At 39.0% G+C, this 26,254-nt stretch overlaps 1 protein-coding gene across 1 annotated transcript; it reads left to right on the plus strand.

Annotated features, from left to right (window-relative positions):
- Positions 1-33: 33 nt before the first annotated feature.
- Bre1 (E3 ubiquitin-protein ligase Bre1) lies at positions 34-25,919 on the plus strand. The gene is made up of 17 exons (XM_074087580.1): positions 34-235; positions 400-553; positions 2,264-2,450; positions 5,621-5,806; positions 12,235-12,455; positions 12,876-13,136; positions 13,506-13,679; positions 14,248-14,505; positions 14,750-14,854; positions 15,671-15,834; positions 17,014-17,167; positions 17,688-17,843; positions 18,227-18,418; positions 19,180-19,372; positions 19,542-19,636; positions 20,508-20,639; positions 21,521-25,919. Exons 2-17 carry the CDS (start codon positions 401-403, stop codon positions 21,671-21,673), a joined length of 2,784 nt encoding a protein of 927 aa, XP_073943681.1. The 5' UTR covers positions 34-235; position 400; the 3' UTR covers positions 21,674-25,919.
- Positions 25,920-26,254: the final 335 nt, after the last annotated feature.

A 26,254-nucleotide genomic window follows, 5' to 3' on the forward strand; every position in this document is an offset into this window, starting at 1 on the left:
GAACCTCGTGTTAGACTTAATTTTTTTTTTTTACTGGCAACATTCTATAAACGTCTTCGTTTGGGCGAGAGGTGGCTGCTGATGGAAATATAGACTTTTGTACTTGAAATAAACATAATCAACATTATTATTCACGATGATTAGTTTTTCAGTTATTATTCCACTTTTAGCATTTTGCAATATAGAACTTTCCAATTAAAAATTTAATATTCCGGACGTCAATATTGACAAGCAGGTATGCATAACCCGGTCAAATTACGTTTACGTGTAGCTTTCTATCGTTTAGAAGGAATAGTTGCAACCATAATTTGGTCGGATAGCACAAATCAATAGTTTGATGCTAAACTTTTCGTAATTAAACAATTTTGTTAGGATAATTTCATTATGTTTTCTGTGTAGGATGTCTAAGCGCGGAGCAGATGATGGGGGCAATGGCAGCAATCAGCCTCCGATCAAGAAGGTTCACTTTGAACCGCACCTTATCGGGCCAGTATCCACTCTGGAGGAAATGGACATTAAAGTCCTTCAGTTCCAGAATAAAAAGTTGGCCCAGGTAATCATACGATTAAATGGACATTCATTATGTTTAAAAATAGGTAGCTGTTTACTAATCGTTTGTAAGAATGTCACAATCAGCTGTTTGAGATTGTTGTTCTAAGTAACAGTTGTTGTAATGTAATGAAATGACAAATCCAAAAGTTTATGATAGAATGAATAGAAACTTATGTTTTATACTCAATTATAAAACATGGTTTTTATGCTAAGCTACACAATATCCTGTTTGTGGCACCTACTTTGTCACATGTGCATGGGCATCCGTATGGGCATTATGTTGTACTATGGTTATTCTTTAAAAATACCTATACAACCTCAAACAATGTAGACCTATACAAGATCATTGACACAAATGGTATTGTCCATCTTGTTTGAGTATTGTCTCACAACATTGAACATCAATTAAAAATAACGTATCGCCAAGTGTCTAAACAGGCTTGTTTTCTTAACCTAAGTAGCTTTAAACATTTGAAATAATTTTGAGTCCATGAAACAAATATCAAATATCATGGGACACTTTACACCAATTGACCTAGTCCCAAACTAAGCAAAGCTTGTACTATTGATACTAGGCAATGGATAAACGTAGGTACTGATATAGATAAATATATACATAATATATTTACATACAAGACCCAAAAACAAGCATTTGTATTATTCATACAATTATCTGTCCCGGCCGGGAATCAAACCCGGGACCTCAAGCTTCATAGTCAGGTTCTCTAACTACTTCGCCATCTGGTTGTCCTGTCTAAATGTCTAAAAGGTAACAAAAATAACACTAGGTAGGTATGTAGGCTTGCCACTTTACTTTTTAAATTAAATAGTTAAAAAAAAAAAGTAAAATACTTGAAAATAGTAATAATAATAATAATAAATTCATTTATTTCGGGCAACTTGGCCCATTCAATAAATACCTTAGAGACCACACTGCCACACTAACACCCTGACAGCCACACTGACTCTTGCAAGGTTTCTTGCGAGCCTTGCTTTTATTCTGCACCAATGTGATGTGAACCTCTCCTCAACCACTTTAGAGCTTGTTTGGTGTCGAAGTAGCCCTCGGCTCGGTAGCCTTAGGCTTTTAAATAGTAGTATTGGTAAATTTCAGAAAGAACAATAGTAATACTAGTACCTACTTACACATTTGGTTTTCTGTGTGTATTTGCTATTCCTTTTAGCCTTTGGATGTATTTTATTCATATTTATAATATAAAAAGCATAATAATTTAATTATAGATGAAAGTATGCTATATTTCATACTATTTTATTTTTTTAATTTACAGTACTATTGACTGAAATATAGTATGATAGATAGTGTATATTATAGTATGAACAGAGACCCTAATTCCATGACATAGACTTTGATAAAGTCAAAGACAAAATCTCTATTCAATTTAGGCTATGAACATCAAGATATCTACCACTAATATGACTGCTAGTTCCAATTTGTTCACTGTTCAATGTTAAAATCCTTATTTCTTAAATCTTATTTAGTCTCAGTAATTCATTAAACTTTATTATGGTTTTGCCCTTGATAAACAAAAAGAGAATAAATTTAGAAAAATGGCTTCTTATCTACACTTCTATGATCCTTAAGAAAATATGTCTGTCAAATTTCAAGTCCAGGCTACAGTGGTTTATATAGGCTGTGCATTATTTGTCTTGTTTATAGAAGATGTGTTAAAACTAAATTTTATATCCCCAGAGAATAGAACAACGCCATAGGTGTGAAGCGGAGTTGCGGGCAAGGATTGAGCAGCTAGAGAAGCGCCAGACTCAGGATGATGCCGTGTTGTGTGTTGTCAATCGCTACTGGAATTTGCTGAATGAAGATATTAGGGTGCTGCTGCAGAGATTTGATGCTGAGACTGCTGATGAGTCTGAGAACAAAAGTGAGTCCTTAGTAACAGATTAAGCCTTGAGATTGCTCTATGGCATGTCATTGAGTAGGCAGCAGGGTTGCCAGCACTAGGGTGTGCTGCTATGGCCCAAACTATCAACTGCCTACCCTGTAATGGACCCAATGCACACCAATGCGATTGCTATGTTATAATTTATGTTTATATATGTATTTCTTTTGTTCTTATTTTTGTTGACCTCCACATCTACATCTGACCACTCACTTAGTTCCCATGTGGAGGTCAAGAGGAGAGACCGTTGCTCTGCAGTGGAACACAAATATAGGCTAAGAAAAAAAAAATATTAAGGCTTTGAACACTCCAGGTGATCATGTCAACTTCATGGATGTTTGTTCAGTTTCCTACATAAGAGACAGATCAAAGAAGTGGTAAATACAGGCTTTATCAGATGTTGGCTTCAGAGCCAACATTCGACTTGGCAGTTGTGCATGGAACCCAAACCCCTCAAAGCTCTTCTTTACAAGTTTAAATTCAGACCAATCACATTCCAACAACAAATGGGAAAAGTCTTCTAGGTTCCGGCAGATCTCGCACAGTAGTGTAGGTTTATGTCTAATGAAGCGTCCACGGAAAGAACATATCTGGTCACCTAAGCAACTTTTTTAATTATAGTGGTTTGAAAGTTATTCATCATGAACAATTACTATGGTTACAATTTCTTTAAAAGTTAAAAAAATGTAGTTTATATTGTTTTCAGATTATTCAATGGTAACTGGTAAGTCATCTTTGCGAGATCTACATTTTGAGATTAAAATCTCAATTTAAAAAAAAAGTAACTAGACATGTTCTTTCTGTGGACCCTTCATATTATGTTAGTGCAAACTTCCAAATTTAACGTGAGTTGGGCCAACTTATTATAATGTAGGTATGTAACTATAACCATCCCGTCCCATAACCTAACTATCCCGTATCCTGTAACTAACCATATTCTTGCAAATAAATTATTTCTATTCTATTCTATTCCCTTGTGAAAAAGTGTTAGTATCTGCTTTCAGGGTACATTCCAGACACATCCCAACAATCAAATTCTTACACATGATGAGTGTTAAACCATCACCTCTGTGTGAGATTTGCCAGAAGGTAGAAGAAGGCTTGTCCCATTTGTTGTTGGAATGTGCTCGGAACTTAGACTTAAGGAGAAGAGTTCTTGGGGGTTTGGGCCCCATGCACAATGGCCAGGTCAATTGTTGGCTCTCAGAGCCAGCATCTGACAAAGCCATTTGCATATACCACTTTTTTAATATGTCCCTTGCGTAGGGAAAATGAGCGAGCACCCATGAGGCTGACATGAGCACCTGGAGTGTTCAAAGCCTCAACAAAAACAGGAAAAAAAGAAGTATAACTAATATGAAATTGGCATTTAGTCAAAAGGATTTAACTGCTGATTTGACATTGGTTATGGTAACTCACTCTAAATACACCTATACTTGTAACATTCATCATCATCATCATCATGTCAGCCGAAAGACGTCCACTGCTGGACATAGGCCTCCCCCAAGGCTCTCCACTCAGACCGGTCTTGTGCTTTCTGCATCCACCGCGATCCCGCGATCTTAACCAAGTCGTCGCTCCATCTTGTTGGAGGCCTACCGACAGCTCGTCTCCCGGTCCGCGGACGCCATTCGAGAACCTTCTGACCCCATCGGCCATCAGTCCTGCGAGCAATAATAATAATAATAATAAAATTTATTTATTCAGATAACTAGGATCCATCAGTTGTTAGTATTACTTATAAATATGTTAGGTAAGTACATGGTGTTAGTTAAATGTACGATGCTTACCGTAGTGTTAGTGAAACAAACAAATAAAGAAAAATAAAATAAAGAAAATAGTTCATCACTTTTACTAGTACATAGGCTTGTTTGTCAGTATATGAATTATATGACAATGATTCAGATACTGACAATCAAACCTATCTGCGAATGCCCTCAGGATGCCGTTAGCGCTCCCCTCCACCCTCCGCACTAGGGATGTGCACCGCTTGCGCATGATGCCCCGCCCACTGCCACTTTAGTTTCGCAATTCTTCGGGCTATGTCGGTAACCTTAGTTCTACTGCGGATATCATCATTTCTTATTCTATCCCGCAGAGAAACCCCGAGCATAGCCCTCTCCATAGCCCTCTGAGTGACTTTGAGTTTTCTCATGAGGCCCATCGTTAGCGCCCACGTCTCAGATCCGTATGTAAAGGTTGTCGTTTTTGGTAGCCGGGCCTCTGCCGGTGATTAACTATAGCACCCCCTGCCCCGCCGTTACCATGGCCGCTACCGGAGCCAGGAATAGCAGGGCCGCCGGGGACTAGGGGTCTGGGCTGATTTCGTGGGTTCATTTTCATTAATTTTATATATTGTACCTTGAGGGGAAAATGCCTTAGTCGCCACGCTTGGCAGGCGGGTTGGCGACCGCAGTTATATCCGATAGTTCGCGGACGACGCTGCTGCCCATCCTCCGGCTTATCCCTTAGTCGCCTCTTACGACACCCACGGGAAGAGAGGGGGTGGTGCAATTCTCTACCGACACCACACGGCTAATTCTCTACCGACACCACACGGCTAACGGCTCTACCGGCACAACGGCTTGTAACATTGCTAGTAGTCAAATGCAGTAATCAGTGTTTTCCTCAACCCTGACAGATTTCGTGATTTTCACTTGGAATGCGTGGAGTGCGAACTGTGGAATTTTATTTTAATAATTCAGAAACTTCCGGATTGAACAAATCAACAGGTTAATTCACAAAAAAATGATGTATGGGCATTGAGCATTATTATCTTTGTATTTAAACCTTTCCACTGTTTTACTGTGCCTAATTAATTATCTTTATTCTTATATTTTTTATGCCTCGTATGGCATATGGTGAGGAAGGCTATAGGTGCCACTAGCTAATAGTTATAGTTATCTTTGTAAGTCTTTACTAACATAGAATTTAAGCATTTAATGTACACACCCAAAATACTTATATAGATGACTGTAAAAATTATCTGAAATAAAAAAATATTATTATTATTATTAATTAGGCCACTAGTGTCTTGGAGAAAATATAATTTGACCTGTTGAATGTTCTCCAAAAGTTAACGATAGTAAAAAAAAACATGGTGTATAGTAATTATTTCACGTAACAAATTTATAAATAATTGTGTATTACAGATGAGAATGAAGCTACAACGTCGTTCCTCATGCAGTTATCGACATGGGATAAGGAGGAACTGGACGCGCAGCTGGCTAACAGAGTGCAAGTCAGCAAGCGCGCTGTGGCCAAAGTGTTGCAGGCATTTGATCGGTTGCAGCAGCGGAATGACAAGATATGGAGGGCTATCAAAGGTGAAGGTGAAGGTGAGGTCTCTATTTTCATGTTCATTATTTACACACTCTTACAGAAAGCAGTCATCCTCAATACATGCCACATAGTACGTAAATTCTTATCCATGTCATAGTTTAAACATTATTTAAAAAGCACTTGCGATATTTTACCTCCTATGAGAGATATTGTTAGCAATAAGAAAATAATAATAATACTAGATGAAAACCCGGCTTCGCTCGGGTAAAATGTAGACTCATAATAATATGTTTGAAAAATTTTTTGCCAGTAAAGACTGTCGTACTTATCGAAAAATCTGACGTATATTCCCAGCCTTAATTATTATCACAAACACTTTAACGGCTAACCTACGTATCGGTATTTCACCAGTAGATATTTCTCCTAAATCTTATTTGCCCAAATAACTACGTAGTCAGTCCCAAAGTTCTGTCACAAATGAAAATAATGATAGAAACAAAAGTACCAATCAGTTTTTAATAAATTATATACCAATTTAAAGTACATTTAATAAAAAATAAATTTAAGTACTTAAAATTATTCAAAATGACTTCCTTTGTTTTTAATACAGGCCCTTAATCGGCGCAGCCAGTCGTCTATCGCAGCACGCACCATTTTCATGTCTATTTCAGCGACTGCTTTTCTTAAAGATGACTTCAGGCTCTCCAAATTTTTATGGGGTTTAGCACAGACCTTCCCCTCTAAGACCTGCCAAATTTTAAAGTCCAGAGGATTAAGGTTCGGACTGGAGGAAGGCCAATCTTCGTGTCTTATAAAGTCGATTTTTTGACGGCCAAACCAGGCTTGAGTGGTCTTGGCTTTGTGTGCTGGCGCAGAATCCTGCTGGAACACAAAATTATGACCTGAAAATAGCGTGTTGGGCAGATCTTTGACATGCTTATCCAAAACCGTCTCTTGGTACACTTTCGCACTGATTTTGACCCCTTTTTCGCAAAAATGAACCTCAGTTGGCCCGTAATAAGATCAGAGAATACTCTTCAGAGCTCCTAGCGTACACTCTATCATTATGTTTATTGTACTTCTCTTCAATATCGAAAATCTTTTCGTCTGTAAAGAGGATATCACGGTGTCGATTTTTCGCGTACCGCTTTAACAACTTCCGGGATCTTTTAAACCTTATTGTTTTTAGACGGGCATTAAGTTAGTGCCCACTCTATTTTTTGTATGCTCGCAGACTAAGATCTTCGTTTAAAACCTTTTTGACGGTTTTTCTACTGACACCCATCTGCAAAGCCATCAACTTCTGTTTTCGGACAGGATTTCTTGCTATGCGTGCCTTGATCGCTTTGATCACTGCTGGTATTTGTACGGAGCGAGGCCGGCCAATTCTTTTCTTGTCCTCAACACTGGAGACTTCATTGTACCTGTCAATCGTACGGTACACAAACCTAAGCGTTATATTTACATTTTTGAGCAACTTGAAAATGGTACTTGGCGAGTGCCCACAGCGGTGCAATGCTAAAACAGCTTAATTTAAGTACTTAAAATTATTCAAAATGACTTCCTTTGTTTTTAATACAGGCCCTTAATCGGCGCAGCCAGTCGTCTATCGCAGCACGCACCATTTTCATGTCTATTTCAGCGACTGCTTTTCTTAAAGATGACTTCAGGCTCTCCAAATTTTTATGGGGTTTAGCACAGACCTTCCCCTCTAAGACCTGCCAAATTTTAAAGTCCAGAGGATTAAGGTTCGGACTGGAGGAAGGCCAATCTTCGTGTCTTATAAAGTCGATTTTTTGACGGCCAAACCAGGCTTGAGTGGTCTTGGCTTTGTGTGCTGGCGCAGAATCCTGCTGGAACACAAAATTATGACCTGAAAATAGCGTGTTGGGCAGATCTTTGACATGCTTATCCAAAACCGTCTCTTGGTACACTTTCGCACTGATTTTGACCCCTTTTTCGCAAAAATGAACCTCAGTTGGCCCGTAATAAGATCAGAGAATACTCTTCAGAGCTCCTAGCGTACACTCTATCATTATGTTTATTGTACTTCTCTTCAATATCGAAAATCTTTTCGTCTGTAAAGAGGATATCACGGTGTCGATTTTTCGCGTACCGCTTTAACAACTTCCGGGATCTTTTAAACCTTATTGTTTTTAGACGGGCATTAAGTTAGTGCCCACTCTATTTTTTGTATGCTCGCAGACTAAGATCTTCGTTTAAAACCTTTTTGACGGTTTTTCTACTGACACCCATCTGCAAAGCCATCAACTTCTGTTTTCGGACAGGATTTCTTGCTATGCGTGCCTTGATCGCTTTGATCACTGCTGGTATTTGTACGGAGCGAGGCCGGCCAATTCTTTTCTTGTCCTCAACACTGGAGACTTCATTGTACCTGTCAATCGTACGGTACACCAACCTAAGCGTTATATTTACATTTTTGAGCAACTTGAAAATGGTACTTGGCGAGTGCCCACAGCGGTGCAATGCTAAAACAGCTATTCGGTTTTCTTTCAACGTCCACTCCATCGTGAGAAATTGCAGCGAATGACTGTTTATTGTTTTAAAATAATTGACAAACATTCAAAAATGGAATTCAATCAAATTTTCTTAAAATCATGTTTTAAATTTAAAAATAATGTGCCAGTGACAGAACTTTGGGACCGACTACGTATGTCTGTCTCATAATAAAGAAATTAGACCTAAAGGGCCCCATATAAGGTACGATCCGTCTGTACGATCGATCTGATGAAAATCGACGAATCGTACCGTGTGTGGGGCCCTTAAAAGGTCACAATGGAGAACGAAATGCAAACCTGTGACACGTGATGACGTGACACTCACGCCACTTTGATGTGATGACTTTGACATGTTTACTTCGCAACGCCATTATATATACTCAGTAGGTAATTTATTCCATTTTTTATTGAAAACTAGATGAAAACCCGGCTTCGCTCGGGTAAAATGTAGACTCATAATAATATGTTTGAAAAATTGTTTTGCCAGTAAAGACTGTCGTACTTATAGAAAAATCTGACGTATATTCCCAGCCTTAATTATTATCACAAACACTTTAACGGCTAACCTACGTATCGGTATTTCACCAGTAGATATTTCTCCTAAATCTTATTTGCCCAAATAACTACGTAGTCAGTCCCAAACTTCTGTCACAAATGAAAATAATGATAAAAACAAAAGTACCAATCAGTTTTTAATAAATTATATACCAATTTAAAGTACATTTAATAAAAAAATAAATTTAAGTACTTAAAATTATTCAAAATGACTTCCTTTGTTTTTAATACAGGCCCTTAATCGGCGCAGCCAGTCGTCTATCGCAGCACGCACCATTTTCATGTCTATTTCAGCGACTGCTTTTCTTAAAGATGACTTCAGGCTCTCCAAATTTTTATGGGGTTTAGCACAGACCTTCCCTCTAAGACCTGCCAAATTTTAAAGTCCAGAGGATTAAGGTTCGGACTGGAGGAAGGCCAATCTTCGTGTCTTATAAAGTCGATTTTTTGACGGCCAAACCAGGCTTGAGTGGTCTTGGCTTTGTGTGCTGGCGCAGAATCCTGCTGGAACACAAAATTATGACCTGAAAATAGCGTGTTGGGCAGATCTTTGACATGCTTATCCAAAACCGTCTCTTGGTACACTTTAGCACTGATTTTGACCCCTTTTTCGCAAAAATGAACCTCAGTTGGCCCGTAATAAGATCAGAGAATACTCTTTAGAGCTCCTAGCGTACACTATTATTATGTTTATTGTACTTCTCTTCAATATCGAAAATCTTTTAGTCTGTAAAGAGGATATCACGGTGTCGATTTTTCGCGTACCGCTTTAACAACTTCCGGGATCTTTTAAACCTTATTGTTTTTAGACGGGCATTAAGTAAGTGCCCACTCTATTTTTTGTATGCTCGCAGACTAAGATTTTCGTTTAAAACCTTTTTGACGGTTTTTCTACTGACACCCATCTGCAAAGCCATCAACTTCTGTTTTCGGACAGGATTTCTTGCTATGCGTGCCTTGATCGCTTTGATCACTGCTGGTGTTCGTACGGAGCGAGGCCAGCCAATTCTTTTCTTGTCCTCAACACTGGAGACTTCATTGTACCTATCAATCGTACGGTACACAAACCTAAGCGTTATATTTACATTTTTGAGCAACTTGAAAATGGTACTTGGCGAGTGCCCACAGCGGTGCAATGCTAAAACAGCTATTCGGTTTTCTTTCAACGTCCACTCCATCGTGAGAAATTGCAGCGAATGACTGTTTATTGTTTTAAAATAATTGACAAACATTCAAAAATGGAATTCAATCAAATTTTCTTAAAATCATATTTTAAATTTAAAAATAATGTGCCAGTGACAGAACTTTGGGACCGACTACGTATGTCTGTCTCATAATCAAAGAAATTAGACCTAAAGGGCCCCATATAAGGTACGATCCGTCTGTACGATCGATCTGATGAAAATCGACGAATCGTACCGTGTGTGGGGCCCTTAAAAGGTCACAATGGAGAACGAAATGCAAACCTGTGACACGTGATGACGTGACACTCACGCCACTTTGATGTGATGACTTTGACATGTTTACTTCGCAACGCCATTATATATACTCAGTAATTTATTCCATTTTTTATTGAAAATACTCGCTAAATCCGAATTTTCTACCTACAAGTTGTCGACTCGGAACAAACGTCAACAACTGAAGATAGTTATAGTTGAAGGTAGTTGGTGATAGTTTTGAGTTTTGATAAGATCCATTCAAGTTTTCCGGCAAGACGTTTCGTTTTACACAGTCACATGAGTCACAGTTCTTTGTAATGGATACTTTTTTGGCGTGACGCACGCGATGTGTTGAAGGCGAGCCGTATCTAAGAGCTAGCTAGTATGAAACGGAACGTTTATTAACTACCCAAGATGGCGACTGCGGTTTGTTTGTCAGTGCCATTAGAATTTAACGAAATTCTCCATAATCCGAATTTTGCGGATATATGTTGTCGACTCGGATCGACTAATTTTTTACGCTCTTCAATTTGATGTGCATTTCGTTCGAGTCTACCGTACCCCTGGACGAAATTATTAATATAGATTAATTGTAAAATAAGGCTGATGATTTGATAATGTGGACGATTATCAGGTAATAAATCTTACTAACATTATGAATGTGAAAGTTTGTGAGTAGGTGTGTGCGTTTCTTAGTCCTTGTTTGTTCTTCATGCTAAAACTGCTGGAGGAATTTGGTTCCGTAAGGTCATGGTACTTTTGCCCTGAAGGGTAACTTTGGCCGTTGGCATTACCTCGGTCCTGGCTTTATTATTGCTTTGAGAATATGGCTCTTTGCCATGTGGTTGGTGTTAATTAATCAATCACGTTTTTATGTGGTTTTCATATGGGGCAAAGTAACCCTCCAATGGGTCAAAGTACCCCAACTTTACGGTATGTAGATAGGTGAAAATCTGTAATAACACATAGGTGCCTTTATATTCCGATATTCCCATGGGATCGGGATAAAATCTTAAATGCAATTAAAAAAAATGTTAGGGGAATTTAATAAAATCTAGAATTTCAATTCAACTGCTGTATCTAATGGTTCACGCGTGCGAAGCCGCGGGTCAACACTAATCCATACTACTAATATTATAAATGCGAAAGTGTGTTTGTATGTTTGTGTGTTTGTCCGTCTTTCACGCCGTAACGGAGCGACGGATTGACGTGATTTTTTGCATAAAGATAGTTTATGGGCCCGTGAGTTACAGTTTTTATCCCGGAAAAATGCACAGTTCCCGAGGGAACAGCGCGCGATATCCGAATACCACGCGGGCGGAGTCGCGGGCAAAAGCTAGTATAATATATAATTTGATAAATGCTGGGGTGATGGGCACCTTTGAGTCGGGTACAAGGAGGGGGGTTTTTAGTTTATAGTTTTTTAGGTGGTAAGTTTCTGGTAAAAAGTTAATTTTTAAAAATAAGCAACTATGACAGAAGTAATCTAGTCAAATAATCTGCCCCTTGCCATTCCCGGCGCAAAAGTGCCCATAAAGGAGTAAAAATACGAATAAAACGGGATGCCACGCTACTACGTTCGACACATGCATGCAGGCATGTTTCTATCTGCACCTGACCATAATAAATATAGGCCCATGCCTGAGGGCCTACTCCGAAATTCGAAAATCGAAGTTCGTATATCGTACCGTCCCTCCCACTCTCGTATAAAATAATATAAGTGTCAAAGGAATGGAACGACACGAACTTCGATTTTAGAATTTCGTAGTAGCTCCGCTGATTAGTATTGGCACGCGTGGCATGGCGTCGGGAATTAAATAGTATGTCCGCAACTTAACGCTTGCGACATTTCCACGTTGGATAGCTATGGAGAGCCTTTGCACCAAATTAATAATTAAATAAAGATATTGGATTCGATTTAATAAATTGTTGTTTTATAGTGCCAATTACCGTATTATTATCGTGTGTTAGAGGGTCTGCCGGCGCCGTCGCTGGACGAAGTGGTCCGCGCGACCAACGCCGAGGTGACCGCGGAGAGCCGGCGGCTGCAGGCGCTGTGCACCGCCCTGCACGACAAACACCACGCCATCACGCTGCGCGGCGCGCAGCTGCAGGACGCCGTCAACAGCCGCGACACGGAGAACGCCGAGCTCAAGAATCAGATCGACGATCTGCAGTACGAGCTGCTCAAGGTACAGGGTACAGGAAAACCATGTTCGCATTCGCGCGCATGTTCTTCGCAGTCCCCTCTTTTCCACTGGACACTATGAGCTAAGAGCGTGTCAGACACGCCCAAGATAAAGGTTCTATAGCCGTTACGAAAAAAAAAGTAATATTTTTCTAACAATTTAGTATTTTGTATCGAATTTTCCAAGTAGGCTTTTAGCGATACTATTCATGATACATTTCAAACGAAAATGTCTCCATTTTATCGGCGTTATTGAAATTACTCATATTCACATTATCGCTTCTGTTAAATAAATGTGGCAATTTTTAAAACAGATTTCTTTAGGCAAACCCGGTTCGGAAAAGTTATAACAAAAAAGGTTGGTGCTATTTTCCACTTAAATACAGATCCATGGTATAGCATAATATTCCAAAATATTCCACAGGTCCGATCTCGCAACGACAAGCTGGAAAACCACTTAGCGGAGGCTATAGAGAAATTAAAGAGTTACCACCAGTCTGGTGCCACCACGTCGGCCGTGGCCGCGGTGCCGGCGCACTCCGCCGTCGCGGCTGCCAAGCTCGAAGACATCGCGGCGGAGTTAGAGGAGCAGAGGGAGCTGGCCAATAACAGGCTGGCGGAGTTGGACCGCTTGCACAGGCAACACCGCGACGCTCTCAAGGAGGTTGAGAAGTTGAAGATGGATGTGAGTTGCTTTTGTTTTCTGGCTGCCGGCAGATAGGCATTCTTCTGAGCGCCATTGCATACTGCGGTTTTGAAACGCACTGTCGACGCGAGTTTTTATCGATACAAACGCGATACGCATGAGTTGTATGGCTACTCTATGGAAAGAAAAACGCGCTGTCAACGCGCGTTGATGGTGCGTTTAAACAACGCAATGTGCAAAGGCTCTATAATCTATTCCTTGAAAATGTATGTTTGATTGAACGCCGTTAAATTATAATCTATATCGCAAGATTGTAAACATACACTGCTCACAATCATGTTCACAGTCATATAGCTACCTATGTATTACAAACATGAAACTGGCCCTTGACATTACTGGTGTTATCAGATCCGGCAGCTGCCGGAATCAGTGATTGTGGAGACGACGGAGTACAAGTGCCTGCAGAGCCAGTTCTCGGTTCTCTACAACGAGTCCATGCAGATGAAAACTGCACTTGATGACACCCGCTTGCAGTTGCAGAATGCCAAGAATTTACACATGCGACAGATCGAGATGATGGAGGTGAGATTAGTAGATGGTTCAATGAGGAAAGCACCTATTCAACACCTAGTTATTTTGGTATTTGAGAATCTTTCCGCTGATATCTTTATAGTTGACTTACCGTAACAAACAGGTACTTCGAGTTTGGAAAAGGTGTATTTTTAATTTTTTTTTAGTCTGTGTGCTTTTGCAATGAGGAAGGAAAAGTGACAATATCAATATTTTTGCATCCGGGCACAGTATGGAAGCCAATATACCTAGTGCCATCCACGAAGACGCGTGATTTTGACAAAATTAGACATTAATGACATTGTAATATGAACCACGGCACGCGTCATCGTGAATGACTCTCTACCTATACTTCAAGTGTAAAATATGTGTTCTTTTAACGAAACTTCGTACCTACTCCTTTTAGTGTTTAATGTTTGCAGCGTTAATTGTTTCGTAATAAGTTATGATCCTTACAAAATTTTCTTTTAAATACGAAATATTTTTTTAAGAATAAAAAATATAAAAATAGGCCTTATAGACTGAAGGGGACTACCATAACAGGCATCTATCTATGCTTACATCTATATTATCTTTTCAGAGTGAAGAACTAGCTCGACAAAAAGCTCTCCGAGCAGAAATGATCCAACTGGAAGACGTTCTAGGACAGCTGCGGAAGGAATATGAAATGTTGCGTATTGAATTTGAGCAGAACTTGGCAGCAAACGAGCAGACAGGACCGATCAACAGGGAAATGAGGCACCTGATTACGTCGCTGCAGAATCACAACCAACAGTTGAAAGGAGAGGTGCATAGGTACAAAAGGAAATATAAGGATACTAGTCAAGAATTAAATAAAGTGAGTGACATTTTACTATTGTGTTTGAGAGTGCGTTAATAATGCTGTAGGAGGGGGGTGGGGGAGGGGGGGTGTAAGGTGTATATATTAACTGACATAAAAACGTTGAGCGTTGTTTGACCGCTATGCGTATCTGTGTGTGGACTAACACCATTACAGGTCTATATCAGTTCTCTATCAGTTATTCAAATTTTCTAAAGTAGTAAGGCAATTTTTTCATTATTTACGTATTTGGTATTTGTAGGTTCGTAAGGAGTTGGAGGAGGCGGGGGGACGCGGCGCGACCGCGGGGGGAGACGCGCCCGACGAGAAACCGCTCGCTGTCAAGAAGGAGGAGCCAGACCCTGAGGTATTACTTAGCGTATTTTTTTTTCTGTATCTACAAATACTCACTAGAATTCAAGTTACTCACTAGAATCGAAAACAATGTAGTTATTTTCTATCTATATAAGTAAAGATGGCGGCTTCGCACAAGCAAAATTTTCAATAAAAAGGTCTCTAATCAAGGACATTTCACACACATTTTTCAGATCCATTTTCCAAAACTACACCCGACCCGCGCGAAGCTGAGGCGCGTCGACGTAGAGGATTTTTTTTGTTTAGATAGATATTTTTTTTTTAAATTCATAATGTCTTTTGACTGACTGTATATATATATATATATATAATCCCAAATCTACGGTAGATTATTTTAATATATACTGTTTAAGTACTAACAAGTATTAAATATTCTTTGATGTCACACAAAAAATGCTCTTAAAGTATTGCTTGAATTGTACTAAGTACAATTTTTAATTCAAGCAATACTTTAAGAGCATTCTTTGTGTGACATCAAAGAATATTTATTATAATCTATCATAGATTTGGGAAACTATAGATATAATGTATATGTATATCTGTATTTCTGATATAAGGCAAAAAATCTACAGGTATTGAAACAGTCTTGAATAGGAAATGATTTATTTGTATAAGGATCAATACAAAGGTATGGATGACGTAGTCTAATTTGCAAGCTCCTCCGAATTCAAAACTATTTACACAATGCGGTCCTCACATATTGCATACTCAACTCCCAATAAAGCAAAGCTGGAGCTTTATTATGACATGACCTAGAAATGCTTCATAAACCACTTGCTAAAGATGTGTTTTGATATTGTTATTGCAGGGCGAGGAGGGTGCGAGCGGCGCGGGGGCGGGCGCGGGCGCGGGCGCGGGGGCGGGGGCGGGCGCGGCGGCCGGCGCGGACGCCAAGGCGCTCGCCGCCAAAGACCACAGCCGGAAACTGCAGGAACAGGACCAGGCTATCAAGGAGCTCAAGCAGCAACTCAAGTCAGTACCGATGTCGCGGCCCGATGTTAAGGTCACAAGCTCATTAGAGCCACCCGGCACCCGATGGTCCACGGGTGGATGCCGCGTTGACAACGAGTGGCCCTCGCGTGATCCACGAATTTCCTAGTTGTAACTATGGCGGCGAGCAGCGGGCTGTCACCGAGTGGTCCACTCGCCGTCCGCGCGTGGCAACCTCGCCAGTAGTGAGGCGATCCGGTGACGCTACGGAGTTGATGTAGTGAGCGCATGCCCATACAAATGCATATGAAGAATACGAACCGCTCGAGGCGAGGCGGCGCTGGGTGCCGAGTAGCTGTAATGAACTGTGACCTTTAAGCTCCATTTAAACGATGCAAGAGCTTGCGTGCGAGTTGCGTTGCATTGCGGACTATTGCGGGGCAATGAATTCAATTGATTTAAACAAATACCGCAATGTAGTGAAACTTGCATCCAAGTTCTCGCACAGTCTAAATGGGGCTCTACTCTCACGCCGATGGCCTTTTAGCATTTAATGCGCGTCTGAAGACATGTGACTCTTTCATATTCTTTTAGTCGATGCGTATCCAGTCGCATAATTTTCGCAAGTCATAATGCAATGCAAGTATTTTTTTTCTGAAAATTAACAATGGTTTGTTTTATATTATAAAGAAAGAAGACATTTATTCACATTCACAAAGATTCACAAATACAACAAAAACAAAACAATAAACAGCTAACAAAAAGGTAATACAAAAATGTAAATACACGGTTTTGTGTCCCCGCAAAAGTGAAACAGCCGTTGACTCAGCATTAAAAATTCTGAACATTGAATGGATTCTGAGAAAAAGAATTATGACAAACATTACATCAGGACTTTCAACAATTATGCGAGCCGATATGGACCTTCTTGTAGTGTTTTAGTTGGCGTGATCATAATTTTTGAGATGAGGGTAAAGATTGTTTTTAAAGCTGAGGCCGTATTGTGACGTTCGCGATTGCATTCACTGTCTCCATCTGTCCTCGTCTTAAACCGTCTGACAGAAAAAAGTGGTGAAAACGATTGTGATCCCGAGTGCGTTAGACATTTGAAGTGTTCCTGACTGTTTAGTCACGGTCTACGGTAAATTTTTTGGAGTAAAAGAGGGGGCGGGATGCGATGTACAGAGCTGGAAACTTACTTGAGTGTATGTAATATTCCAGAAAAGCTGTGAACGAGCAGAAGGAGCTGAAGCTTCTACTAGACATGTACAAGGGCGTTAGTAAGGAACAGCGAGATAAGGTGCAATTAATGGCGGCCGAGCGCAAGGCGCGCCAGGAGCTCGACGACCACCGACAGAAGGCCAAGATGATGCAGGTCAGCTGACGACCTGTCTTAACACTTTCACGGACATTCCCTCCACAGACTGAAATAAAAACTCCCGTGATACGATACTACGCCTGTGGCAGGCGGTTTTAACTATCACAGAAGTGCTTTTTCGTCCACAGCCGTGAACATTTCTTAGGGTTTATATGGAAGCAGGTATCTTATGCCACATTAGGCAAATCGCAAAAGTCCTTAAGCCCAGTTTAGACTTGCAAGAAAAATCGTGCAATTTGCATTACATTGCGGCGCTTGACCACTGCAAACTCAATGGCTTTACGGCCTCGCATTGTAATGCGACTTGTACGATTTTTCTTGCAGGTCCAAACTGAGCTTTAGAGCCAGAGCATAGTGCCACAGCAAAAGCTTCAAGGTAACCCCAACCTATGGCACTACACTCATTAGGGACGTGACATGTTTTGTGACACAGCACTGCTTGAAACTGAACTTGAACTGCATGAAATTATCTTGTATTTACTTCTGAAATAATGTTTTCTTTTTCTAAATTCCTCAGGAAAGCAAACGCGAGCGACGGCTAGCCGACGAAGACGCGCTGCGAAAAATCAAACAGTTGGAAGAGCAGAAATACGAGCTGCAGAAACAGCTGTCATGCGCGCGGCCCAATGCCGACCCGCTGCATGCCTTCTCTAGACCCTTTGCGGGCTCACAGGTTAGTAACACACTGATCACAAAATCTGTAACAGTTTTAACCCTTTTTCAGGCATCACCTACTAGAAAGAAAGTAAAAACGCTGCTATAAAATTCATCGTAGTTTATATTATTTACTTATTTTTACTCTTAAAGTTACTAAATATACCCCTGTTCTTCATCGCAGTGCGTACGAATAAGACGGTAAAATCGGTTTATAATGCGTGATCGAATATTTTTTATGTAAACGTCATTTTGTTTATTCTATTAAATAAGTTTTATTCGTGTCAGTACTTAATCACGAAAAACTTTTTCGAAAAACTTTGCAAGACTCGCTGTGCTCGGTTTGCAAACCACCTCGTCAGGCAAGTTCCTACTTTCCTTTATATACTGATATGTTTCCAGGAGGAAGAAGCGCTCTTAAATGAAATGGAGGTGACGGGGCAGGCGTTCGAAGACATGCAAGAGCAGAACTCCCGCCTCATCCAGCAGCTGCGAGAGAAGGACGACGCTAACTTCAAACTCATGTCTGAGCGTATAAAGGCCAACTCGCTGCACAAACTGCTGCGAGAGGAAAAGCAGCTACTACAGGAGAAGGTAATGTTATCTCTATCCACCTAGTTTAAAATTTTCTTTGCATTAAACAATATGATTAGTATGCCGGATCCGTCGATCAAACAAAAAAAATAATAAGATGTTAGTATACTTGTCTTCTTCTTTTACTTAGTTGTGATGTTACGGGCACCAACTATGACGCGCTTTATCTTGGTATTTTTTTGTTTGGTCGTGTAAAGAAGAAATATGTATCCGGTATTTTTTGAAAATCTAACTGACGTGGATGTAACCAGTTCCAATGGTTGACTGACTTGATTTTTTTGGTATACACATGTAGATCGGATGACAATGCAAGTACAGTCAATAAAAAGTAAATTCTACAAAAAAAGCTAAATGTTTTTCTTTTTTACAAAATCTTATTTGCGTTCTGTATGCAAAGTGAAAAGTGGAAGTTAAATAATTTGGTTTTAGTAAATATTTAAGGAGCTAAAATTATGTCCTCTCGTGCTAGACGGAGCGGATTTTTTCCGTGGTTTGGTTTTAATTTATCCTTCTGAGGCCCACCATATAAATAAAAGAAATAATGTCAAAGCAATTTGAGGCTATTTGTTTCAGGAATAAAGTCAATCTGGCATGGTGTAAAACAATAGAGAAACAAAATAATTTTTACTTTGTTACACTGTCATAGGTCTTTAATTTATTTTAACTTATTGTGTACATTCTATTGCACACTTGGGCCGCACGAGGTTTAAACTTATCTTCGTATCTAGATTGTTGCGAATTACCGAAAGCTCTGTCCTCAGGTGGTAACGCGGGACCAGCAGATAGACTCGATGGGCGCGGTGGCGCGCCGGCTGGAGGAGAAGGAGCGTCTCTTACAGACCACGCTGTCCGCCGTCGAGAAAGAACTGTTACTGCGGCAACAGGCCATGGAGATGCACAAGCGGAAGGCTATCGAGTCGGCGCAGTCCGCCGCTGACCTCAAGTTGCATCTCGGTAAGGGTTATAAGTTTGTGTGTGTGTGTGTGTGTGTGTGTCCTTCACGCTAAAACGGCTGGACGGATTTGGATGAAATCTGGTATGTAGATAGCTGGAAATCTGGAATAACTAGGAATAGTGGTCGTATTGACTTGAAACTACATTTATTTTTATTTGTTCATTACAGAAAAATACCATGCACAAATGAAGGAAGCGCAACAAGTGGTCGCAGAAAAGACGAGCGCGTTAGAAGCCGAAGCGTACAAGACAAAAAGACTTCACGTAAGTATAACGGGTCCAATTGGGACTGTCTAGAAAAAAATACCAATTCATTTTATTATTTTTGTAACATAACAGATATTTTCTTTATTAAATATAACTTTCTAACAATAACATAAAATGATTTAAATAAAAAAAAAAAAGAAATATATACAAAAATTAAAATTAAAACAAACCCTCCCCCCCCCCCAGATCACCGTCGCTGCTCATTGTGCCCAGAAGGCTGGCAGCATTGCCACGTTGGATCGCGAGGCTGATCCTTTGCCCAAAATAGCTGCCAGCCCGCTGGTCACCCGTAGCATCTATTATTTTTTGTATAGAAAAGTCGATTATTAAAAACTAATTCATAGATATCTACAAATGTGTACGGAACGTTGTTTAAAGGTATAGCATGCCATGAGGAGCGTGTCAAGAACGGAATGTCAAACGCATACATGACACGCGACGGCGACGGTTGGTTAGGGAACGTGCTAGTGGCCATAGTCTCATACTTTGGGGACGACCGGATGGCTAAGTGGTTAGAGAACCTGACTACGAAGTTTGAGGTCCTGGGTTCGAATCCCGGCCGGGGCAGATATTTGTGTGCATAACACGAATGTTTGTTCTCGGGTCTTGGATGTTTAATATGTATTTAAGTATGTATTTATCTATATAAGTATGTTTATCCGTTGCCTAGTATCCATAGTACAAGCTTTGCTTAGTTTGGGACTAGGTCAATTGGTGTCAAATGTCCGATGATATTTATTTATTTTTATTGATTTACTTTTCTATACAAAGAATATATTTTTGCCTTACACGTTGCTGTTACGGTCATGGTATGATACGTTGTAATGGGTCTTAAACAGAGATCTTAAACGGTGTTGTCGGTTGGCAGGAAGAGCTGGCCGTGTTGCGGCGAAAGGCTGAGCGCATGAAGAAGATGGAGCAGGCCGGCAGCAGTATGGACGAGGTGTTGCTCGAAGAGATAAGGGAATACAAGGAGACGCTCACGTGTCCTTCCTGCAAGGTAATTGTATTTTTTGCACTAAAGCAGTTACGAAAGGCAATCGAAATATATATATATAAAAAAAAAAACTGTTCATTGCTAAGGTAAATGTCAAAAATACACAAACTGTGAAGTACATAACAAGAAGTGGCTATGTAGCTTTGTTTCATCATCATCATCATCCCAGCCTATATAGGTCCCACTGCTGGGCACAGGCCTCCTCTTAGAACAAGAGGGCTTTGTTTAATTTAATTCAATTTATTTATTTTCAGAAAACTTGGCCCATACAATAAAAACCTTACAGACTAACATACATAATCAAAAGCCACAAAAAGCCAGTATTGATATTGATTACAATAAATAAAGAATTATAAAAAAATACAATTAAAATTTCCATATACATATTCTTGTTTAGCTACATCATGTTTCGGCTTCCTCTCGAAGAGTATTGTTGGCATTGGTCTCCGTAAATTAGTGGCGTCAAATGATACATATGCGTTTGGCCCTAAATGGGAGGGGTACAAAAAGTTACACACTTTAACACCTATGTTTACAATTAGTATGAATAATTAATACGAAATCTCGATGGTAACAATAAATACAAGTATTTTTAATTTTCGTGTCAGTCAGCCATTTTGTGTGGCTTCTGGCATACGGGTGTGGTAGTTCATTGCTTTAGAGAAACGAAGATGAAAGTCCCTTGATTGTATTTTTTTACTACTTTTCGTTTCATTCTTTCAAATTCACAGCGCTTTGGTAATAGCTACCTTGAACTCCACTCACTAGCAAATTCGTGTGAAGCTATCTATTTTAGTTTTAAATATTATCTCCCTAATACAATGCCTTGTCACTTTAGGGTAGTGTCGCTTCCACCCTTACTCACGCGAGTTTACGTTTTCCAGGTGAAGCGCAAAGACGCGGTGCTCACGAAATGCTTCCACGTGTTCTGTTGGGACTGTCTGCGCACACGTTACGAGACGCGCCAGCGCAAGTGTCCTAAGTGCAACGCCGCGTTTGGCGCCAACGATTACCACCGTCTCTACCTCTCCACGTAAACCGTGACAGCCAGACGGTGGCTCCACGAACGTACGACAGAAAATACCTATCGGCCAGGGGGGCTACTACGAAATTCGAAAATCGAAGTTCGTATCGTATCGTCCGTCTCAATCTCGTATTAAATAATATTAGCGTCAGCGGGACGGCAAGATACGAAGTTTGAATTTTGCACTTCGTAGTGTAGAGCCAGTATCCGTATCAATGTAAGTACTTGTTTAAATTATGTATACAATCGGATATACTGGTATTAATTGACAAGGCATATCGCTATTGACTAGTGGCTTCACCACCTATATATTGTAATTTTTGTAAAGCGCCCAGCTCACCGGATTGAGCGTTGTTAAGAAGGCATCGGCAGGGCTGACATTAAATATGAACTGTCACTATCAGTATAAACTAGTCCATTTGACTCTTAATTGTTTTTGAAGAGCAACCGTGGCAGGCAGGCAATGTAATTGACTTACATCAACTAACATAGATTTAGTCTATTCAAGACGCGGCTACTTCACGTGGTTGTACTTTACCAAGTATGTGTTTACATCTAAAATTACTACACATAACATTCATTTCTTTTAACGTATGGGGTTGGGTTTCTCCAAAATCTTAAGCCTGATGAAACAGACGTAAAACTAAAATGTTTGAATTCTCACATAGCTCGGTAATCGGAATAATCTGGTGTACCGAAATAGGCGACAATATTTTGAAGTTGATTGGTCCCGGGTTAGAGTTGTGGATAATGCTCATTTCGAGGCTTAAAGACTCGAACCCTTAAGACTCCAGAGTCTTAAAGACTCGACTATATTTGAGAAGTAAATTGACTTATTTTATGCGTATGGATGCAATAAACCGTCTTTGCGGGCTTTGAGTCGTTAAGCCTCGAGTCTTTAGGGTTCGAGTCTTTATGCCTCGAAATGAGCGTTTTTCACAACACTATCCCGGATACTTTTTTCTAAAGTTATTATATTAAATATTGAACGTAGAACAAAAACAAAAGTGACAATTCCAACTACGTTATTTTATGCGCCAGAAGGCTCCATAACTAAAAATTTCATCGTACCTGACGTAAAGGTGAAAACCATCGTAAACTATCACGCGTTATACTTTTTAGCTAAATCAAACTAAAATTAATTGCAATCTAATTTTACATCTGTTATACTTTGATTTCTGTGTATTTCAGAACAGTTCCTTGTCAAACTTTTTAATTGTATAAAAAGCTGTCAACTAATTTATCATATTTGTTTGCTGTTAAAAATACATTAACATTATTAAATCATACGGAGGATATACTATACACCTATAGTTAATAGTTGAACTTGATTTGACATAAAATGTGGACTGTATTATGTCAAACAAAATAATTTATTCTATTCATGTAAGGGATACCGAGTTCGGTTTTGAGTTGGAATAACTCATTATTTGTAAAGAATTTAAAAATTAGGTGAAGATGTATAGAATAAAAGACAAAACGAACGTTTGTGACAACCACGTGACGATGACTATATCAAAATGGCACTCAATGCTATCCTACTGTAATTGTCTTCTTTTTTTTCTGTTGACTTTATTTGCGTCTTACTTCCTGTATGTAATTGAATATTTTCTTTTTCAATTAGTATGAGGAATAAATCTGACATTTTGATAAATCAGTCATTGCTGCGGATTTACGTGAATTGTCAAATGTCACAGTAGATCGAATACTGATCGAAAAGTAGTACGACCTTCCATTTACATGTTATACTTACAGAGATGGTCGGGAATACCTTAAAGTGCTTAAAGTAAGTAATACGGCTTTATATTCTATTTGTTCTAAGATGATTATGTAACTTTGTGAGGCGGTAACAAATTTTTAACTTTTTTAACAGAGATATAATGCGTCAAAAAATGAAATCACATTAAAACTGCTGCTTGTTCGAATATTTGAACTCAAATTTGCTAACAAATTGTTAAGTTACTGCGTAGACACTGTGTTATATTAACTTACTTTTTTTAATGAACGCTCTTACAATGTTGTGTGAATAGGCCGCAATTGCTAGAGGTGAGGGTTATCGGTAAAATAAAAGCGATAAATAAACGAACTTATTATTAATTTGCAATATTGTTCGTCAGAGTCGGAAAGTCACACTCCAAGTGTTGAATAAATTATATTTTAAAATTTAAATAAGACTTTCAGTTCGATAGCGTAACGTTTAAACCAACAAATAATGCTATTGCCACTTTTAGCACTGGGTACATGCAAAAGTATCGATAGTTTGCGTAACAGTAGGAGGGACTCTAGGTCCGTCAGTTTGGCATCTGTCATTTGAATCATGTTGGTTGGTTGGTTGGTTTTTTAGAAAAATATGGCTCTGTCCATTGGAGGTCAATTTTGCCAGTTAGAATCATGTTAGAACAAATAGAATATAAACTGAGCGGCAAAAAATCTGGCCCTCAAATGTATGCAGAATCGGTAATTTTGTACGAAGGGTGGGCCAAATTTTGTGCCGCTGAGCATAGTACCGCTTTTAAATATGTGGTCATTACCAAGTTATTTTTGGTATGTTTTAGGGTGGTGTAACTGGATAATTATCCAACAATTGCCCTGATTTGTAGTAAGAACATAATAGGGGAAGAAATGCATACTTACATATTATATGAATTTTGCCTAATTATCATCCAGTAGTATCAAATTTCAAATTATAGACTCTTTCGGTACCATTCGAACACTTGCCTATTGTTTGAAATTTGATACTGGATGATAATTAGGCAAAATAGTAAGTAAGTAATCGCTTTCCCCAAGTTCTAATAATGTTGACTCCATGTCTAATCTCGATGTGTTTGAATTTTGAGTAATGGAAGACACTTGCTGTAATTTGTCATCGCTTAAAAAATGCGATGTGCAATGGCTCTAACATTAATAATATTTTAACTGTGGGAAGCCATTGCCGTTCTCATTATAAAAAGGTTTTAAAAGGGGCTTGCCGCTCATTGACCGACTGTAATACCCGACAATTATATTTTCCTTTTTAATATTAATAGTAGAATATCATTTAAATCGAATTTCCCTTGACGATAAGAAGGTAACATTATGATAAATATAGTATTTGTCTAAAGTGGTAAAGATTGTACGAGCTTTGATTGGAAGATTAGTATTTTAAGACCTGTGATGAGAACTATTGCCGTAGAGTGAAGTGTTAGCGTAAAGTATTAGGGCATTCTCTGATATTATATCACCAGGGCAAGCAAGAAAACCTACATTTAGGCAGAGACATTGAAACTAGGTAGTGTCTGCTCTATAGTGGCTTAGTTTTTGTGTAAATTTATGTAGTTTTCTTTGTTCTGGATTATGTTAATTTATGTTCATTGACTAAATCTAGCCGTCGCCAGTCTAGTATATAAGGCATCGTTTACATTTACCTACCTTAGCTGGGAAATAATTAACTTCTAGTTTGATAAGGTTTACAATTTGTAGCATAAACCAAACATGACTTACCAACATTTCTTTAATAACGCTGATTTAATGTTTCATTCCTTAATTTATAATTAATAACTTTCCATTTGAATATATTATGAATTGCAAGATGCAGGCAAATTATAATATAAAATGCATTTCGCAATCGTGCACTTGGCTGGCACACGAAAGGTGTTTATTGATGGTGTATATTAGTTGTATCATGTCATGAAATCGAACAAGTAAATTTTGATTTTACTGTTTTGAAGATGTATTTAATAATTATATTGTATAGTTAATGAGACGAGGAGTTTGGTGGGGAAGGAAGAGCGATAGTATATCGACTTGAATTTAGATAGGAGATACTTAAAACGTGTAATCGTAAAATTCTGTAATCTGCTGCCCGCTGACTGACGTATCTGTAATATACTTGTAGGATTTAAATTTTAGTTGGGCGCACAGCCCTCCTACTGTAATCACGTTTTAATTGGTAATAGCTAGCAAATCATTTTTTTAATAGGTAGAACTTTTCATTGTTTTGTATTTTTTTTTCAGTATTTCCTTAACTCGAAAGACGCTAACTTTCAGTAAAAAACAATGTTTCAGGAATTTTTCCATCTGACTAATCCTCTCAAGAATAACTCAAATTATACTTAAGTAGAAAAGTTTTATTCGAAAAGTGTGAACCTTCTGTATGTAATGAATAAGAGTAATCGTCTAACAATGTAACCTAAATATTTATTTGCACTATAACTATAAAAAAGGGTTATCTAGAGGTTATTTTATTCTTATGTCGCAATAAAATCATTTTACAATTTCAAGATCGATATTTTTATATTTTAATCCGATATTCAGTGTTCAATTGTATTTTACCAAATTCGATGTATCGTACATAGGCGGCGTCAGAGAACATGAGGTGATGTTAGCGAGCCTTAGCTAACCAATAGCCGTCAGATGTCTTGGCGTGCACTTGAAAAAAGTTCAAAACCAACATTAGGAATAACTGATAGGACGCGAAATTTATTGATCTCTGGCGTGCTTACAGAAAAAAAAATATTTATTTCACAGAACCGGTAAAACAGTCGAATTTTTCGACTTCGTGCAATTCGTGTAGGTAAGCTTACGTGTTTTAATTTGTCTTAGAAAGGCTGAGAAA

Source organism: Choristoneura fumiferana, chromosome 5 (assembly GCF_025370935.1).
Source record: "Choristoneura fumiferana chromosome 5, NRCan_CFum_1, whole genome shotgun sequence".
NCBI lineage: Eukaryota > Metazoa > Arthropoda > Insecta > Lepidoptera > Tortricidae > Choristoneura > Choristoneura fumiferana.

What these genes read in the sequence shown, in the direction of transcription:
- Bre1 (XM_074087580.1), top strand. Translation starts at nt 401, where the DNA reads ATGTCTAAGCGCGGAGCAGATGATGGGGGCAATGGCAGCAATCAGCCT. An exon ending in AGAAGGCCAAGATGATGCAG is followed by an intron (nt 17,168 to 17,687) that starts GTCAGCTGACGA and finishes TAAATTCCTCAG; the next exon opens with GAAAGCAAACGCGAGCGACG. An exon ending in TCACGTGTCCTTCCTGCAAG is followed by an intron (nt 20,640 to 21,520) that starts GTAATTGTATTT and finishes TACGTTTTCCAG; the next exon opens with GTGAAGCGCAAAGACGCGGT.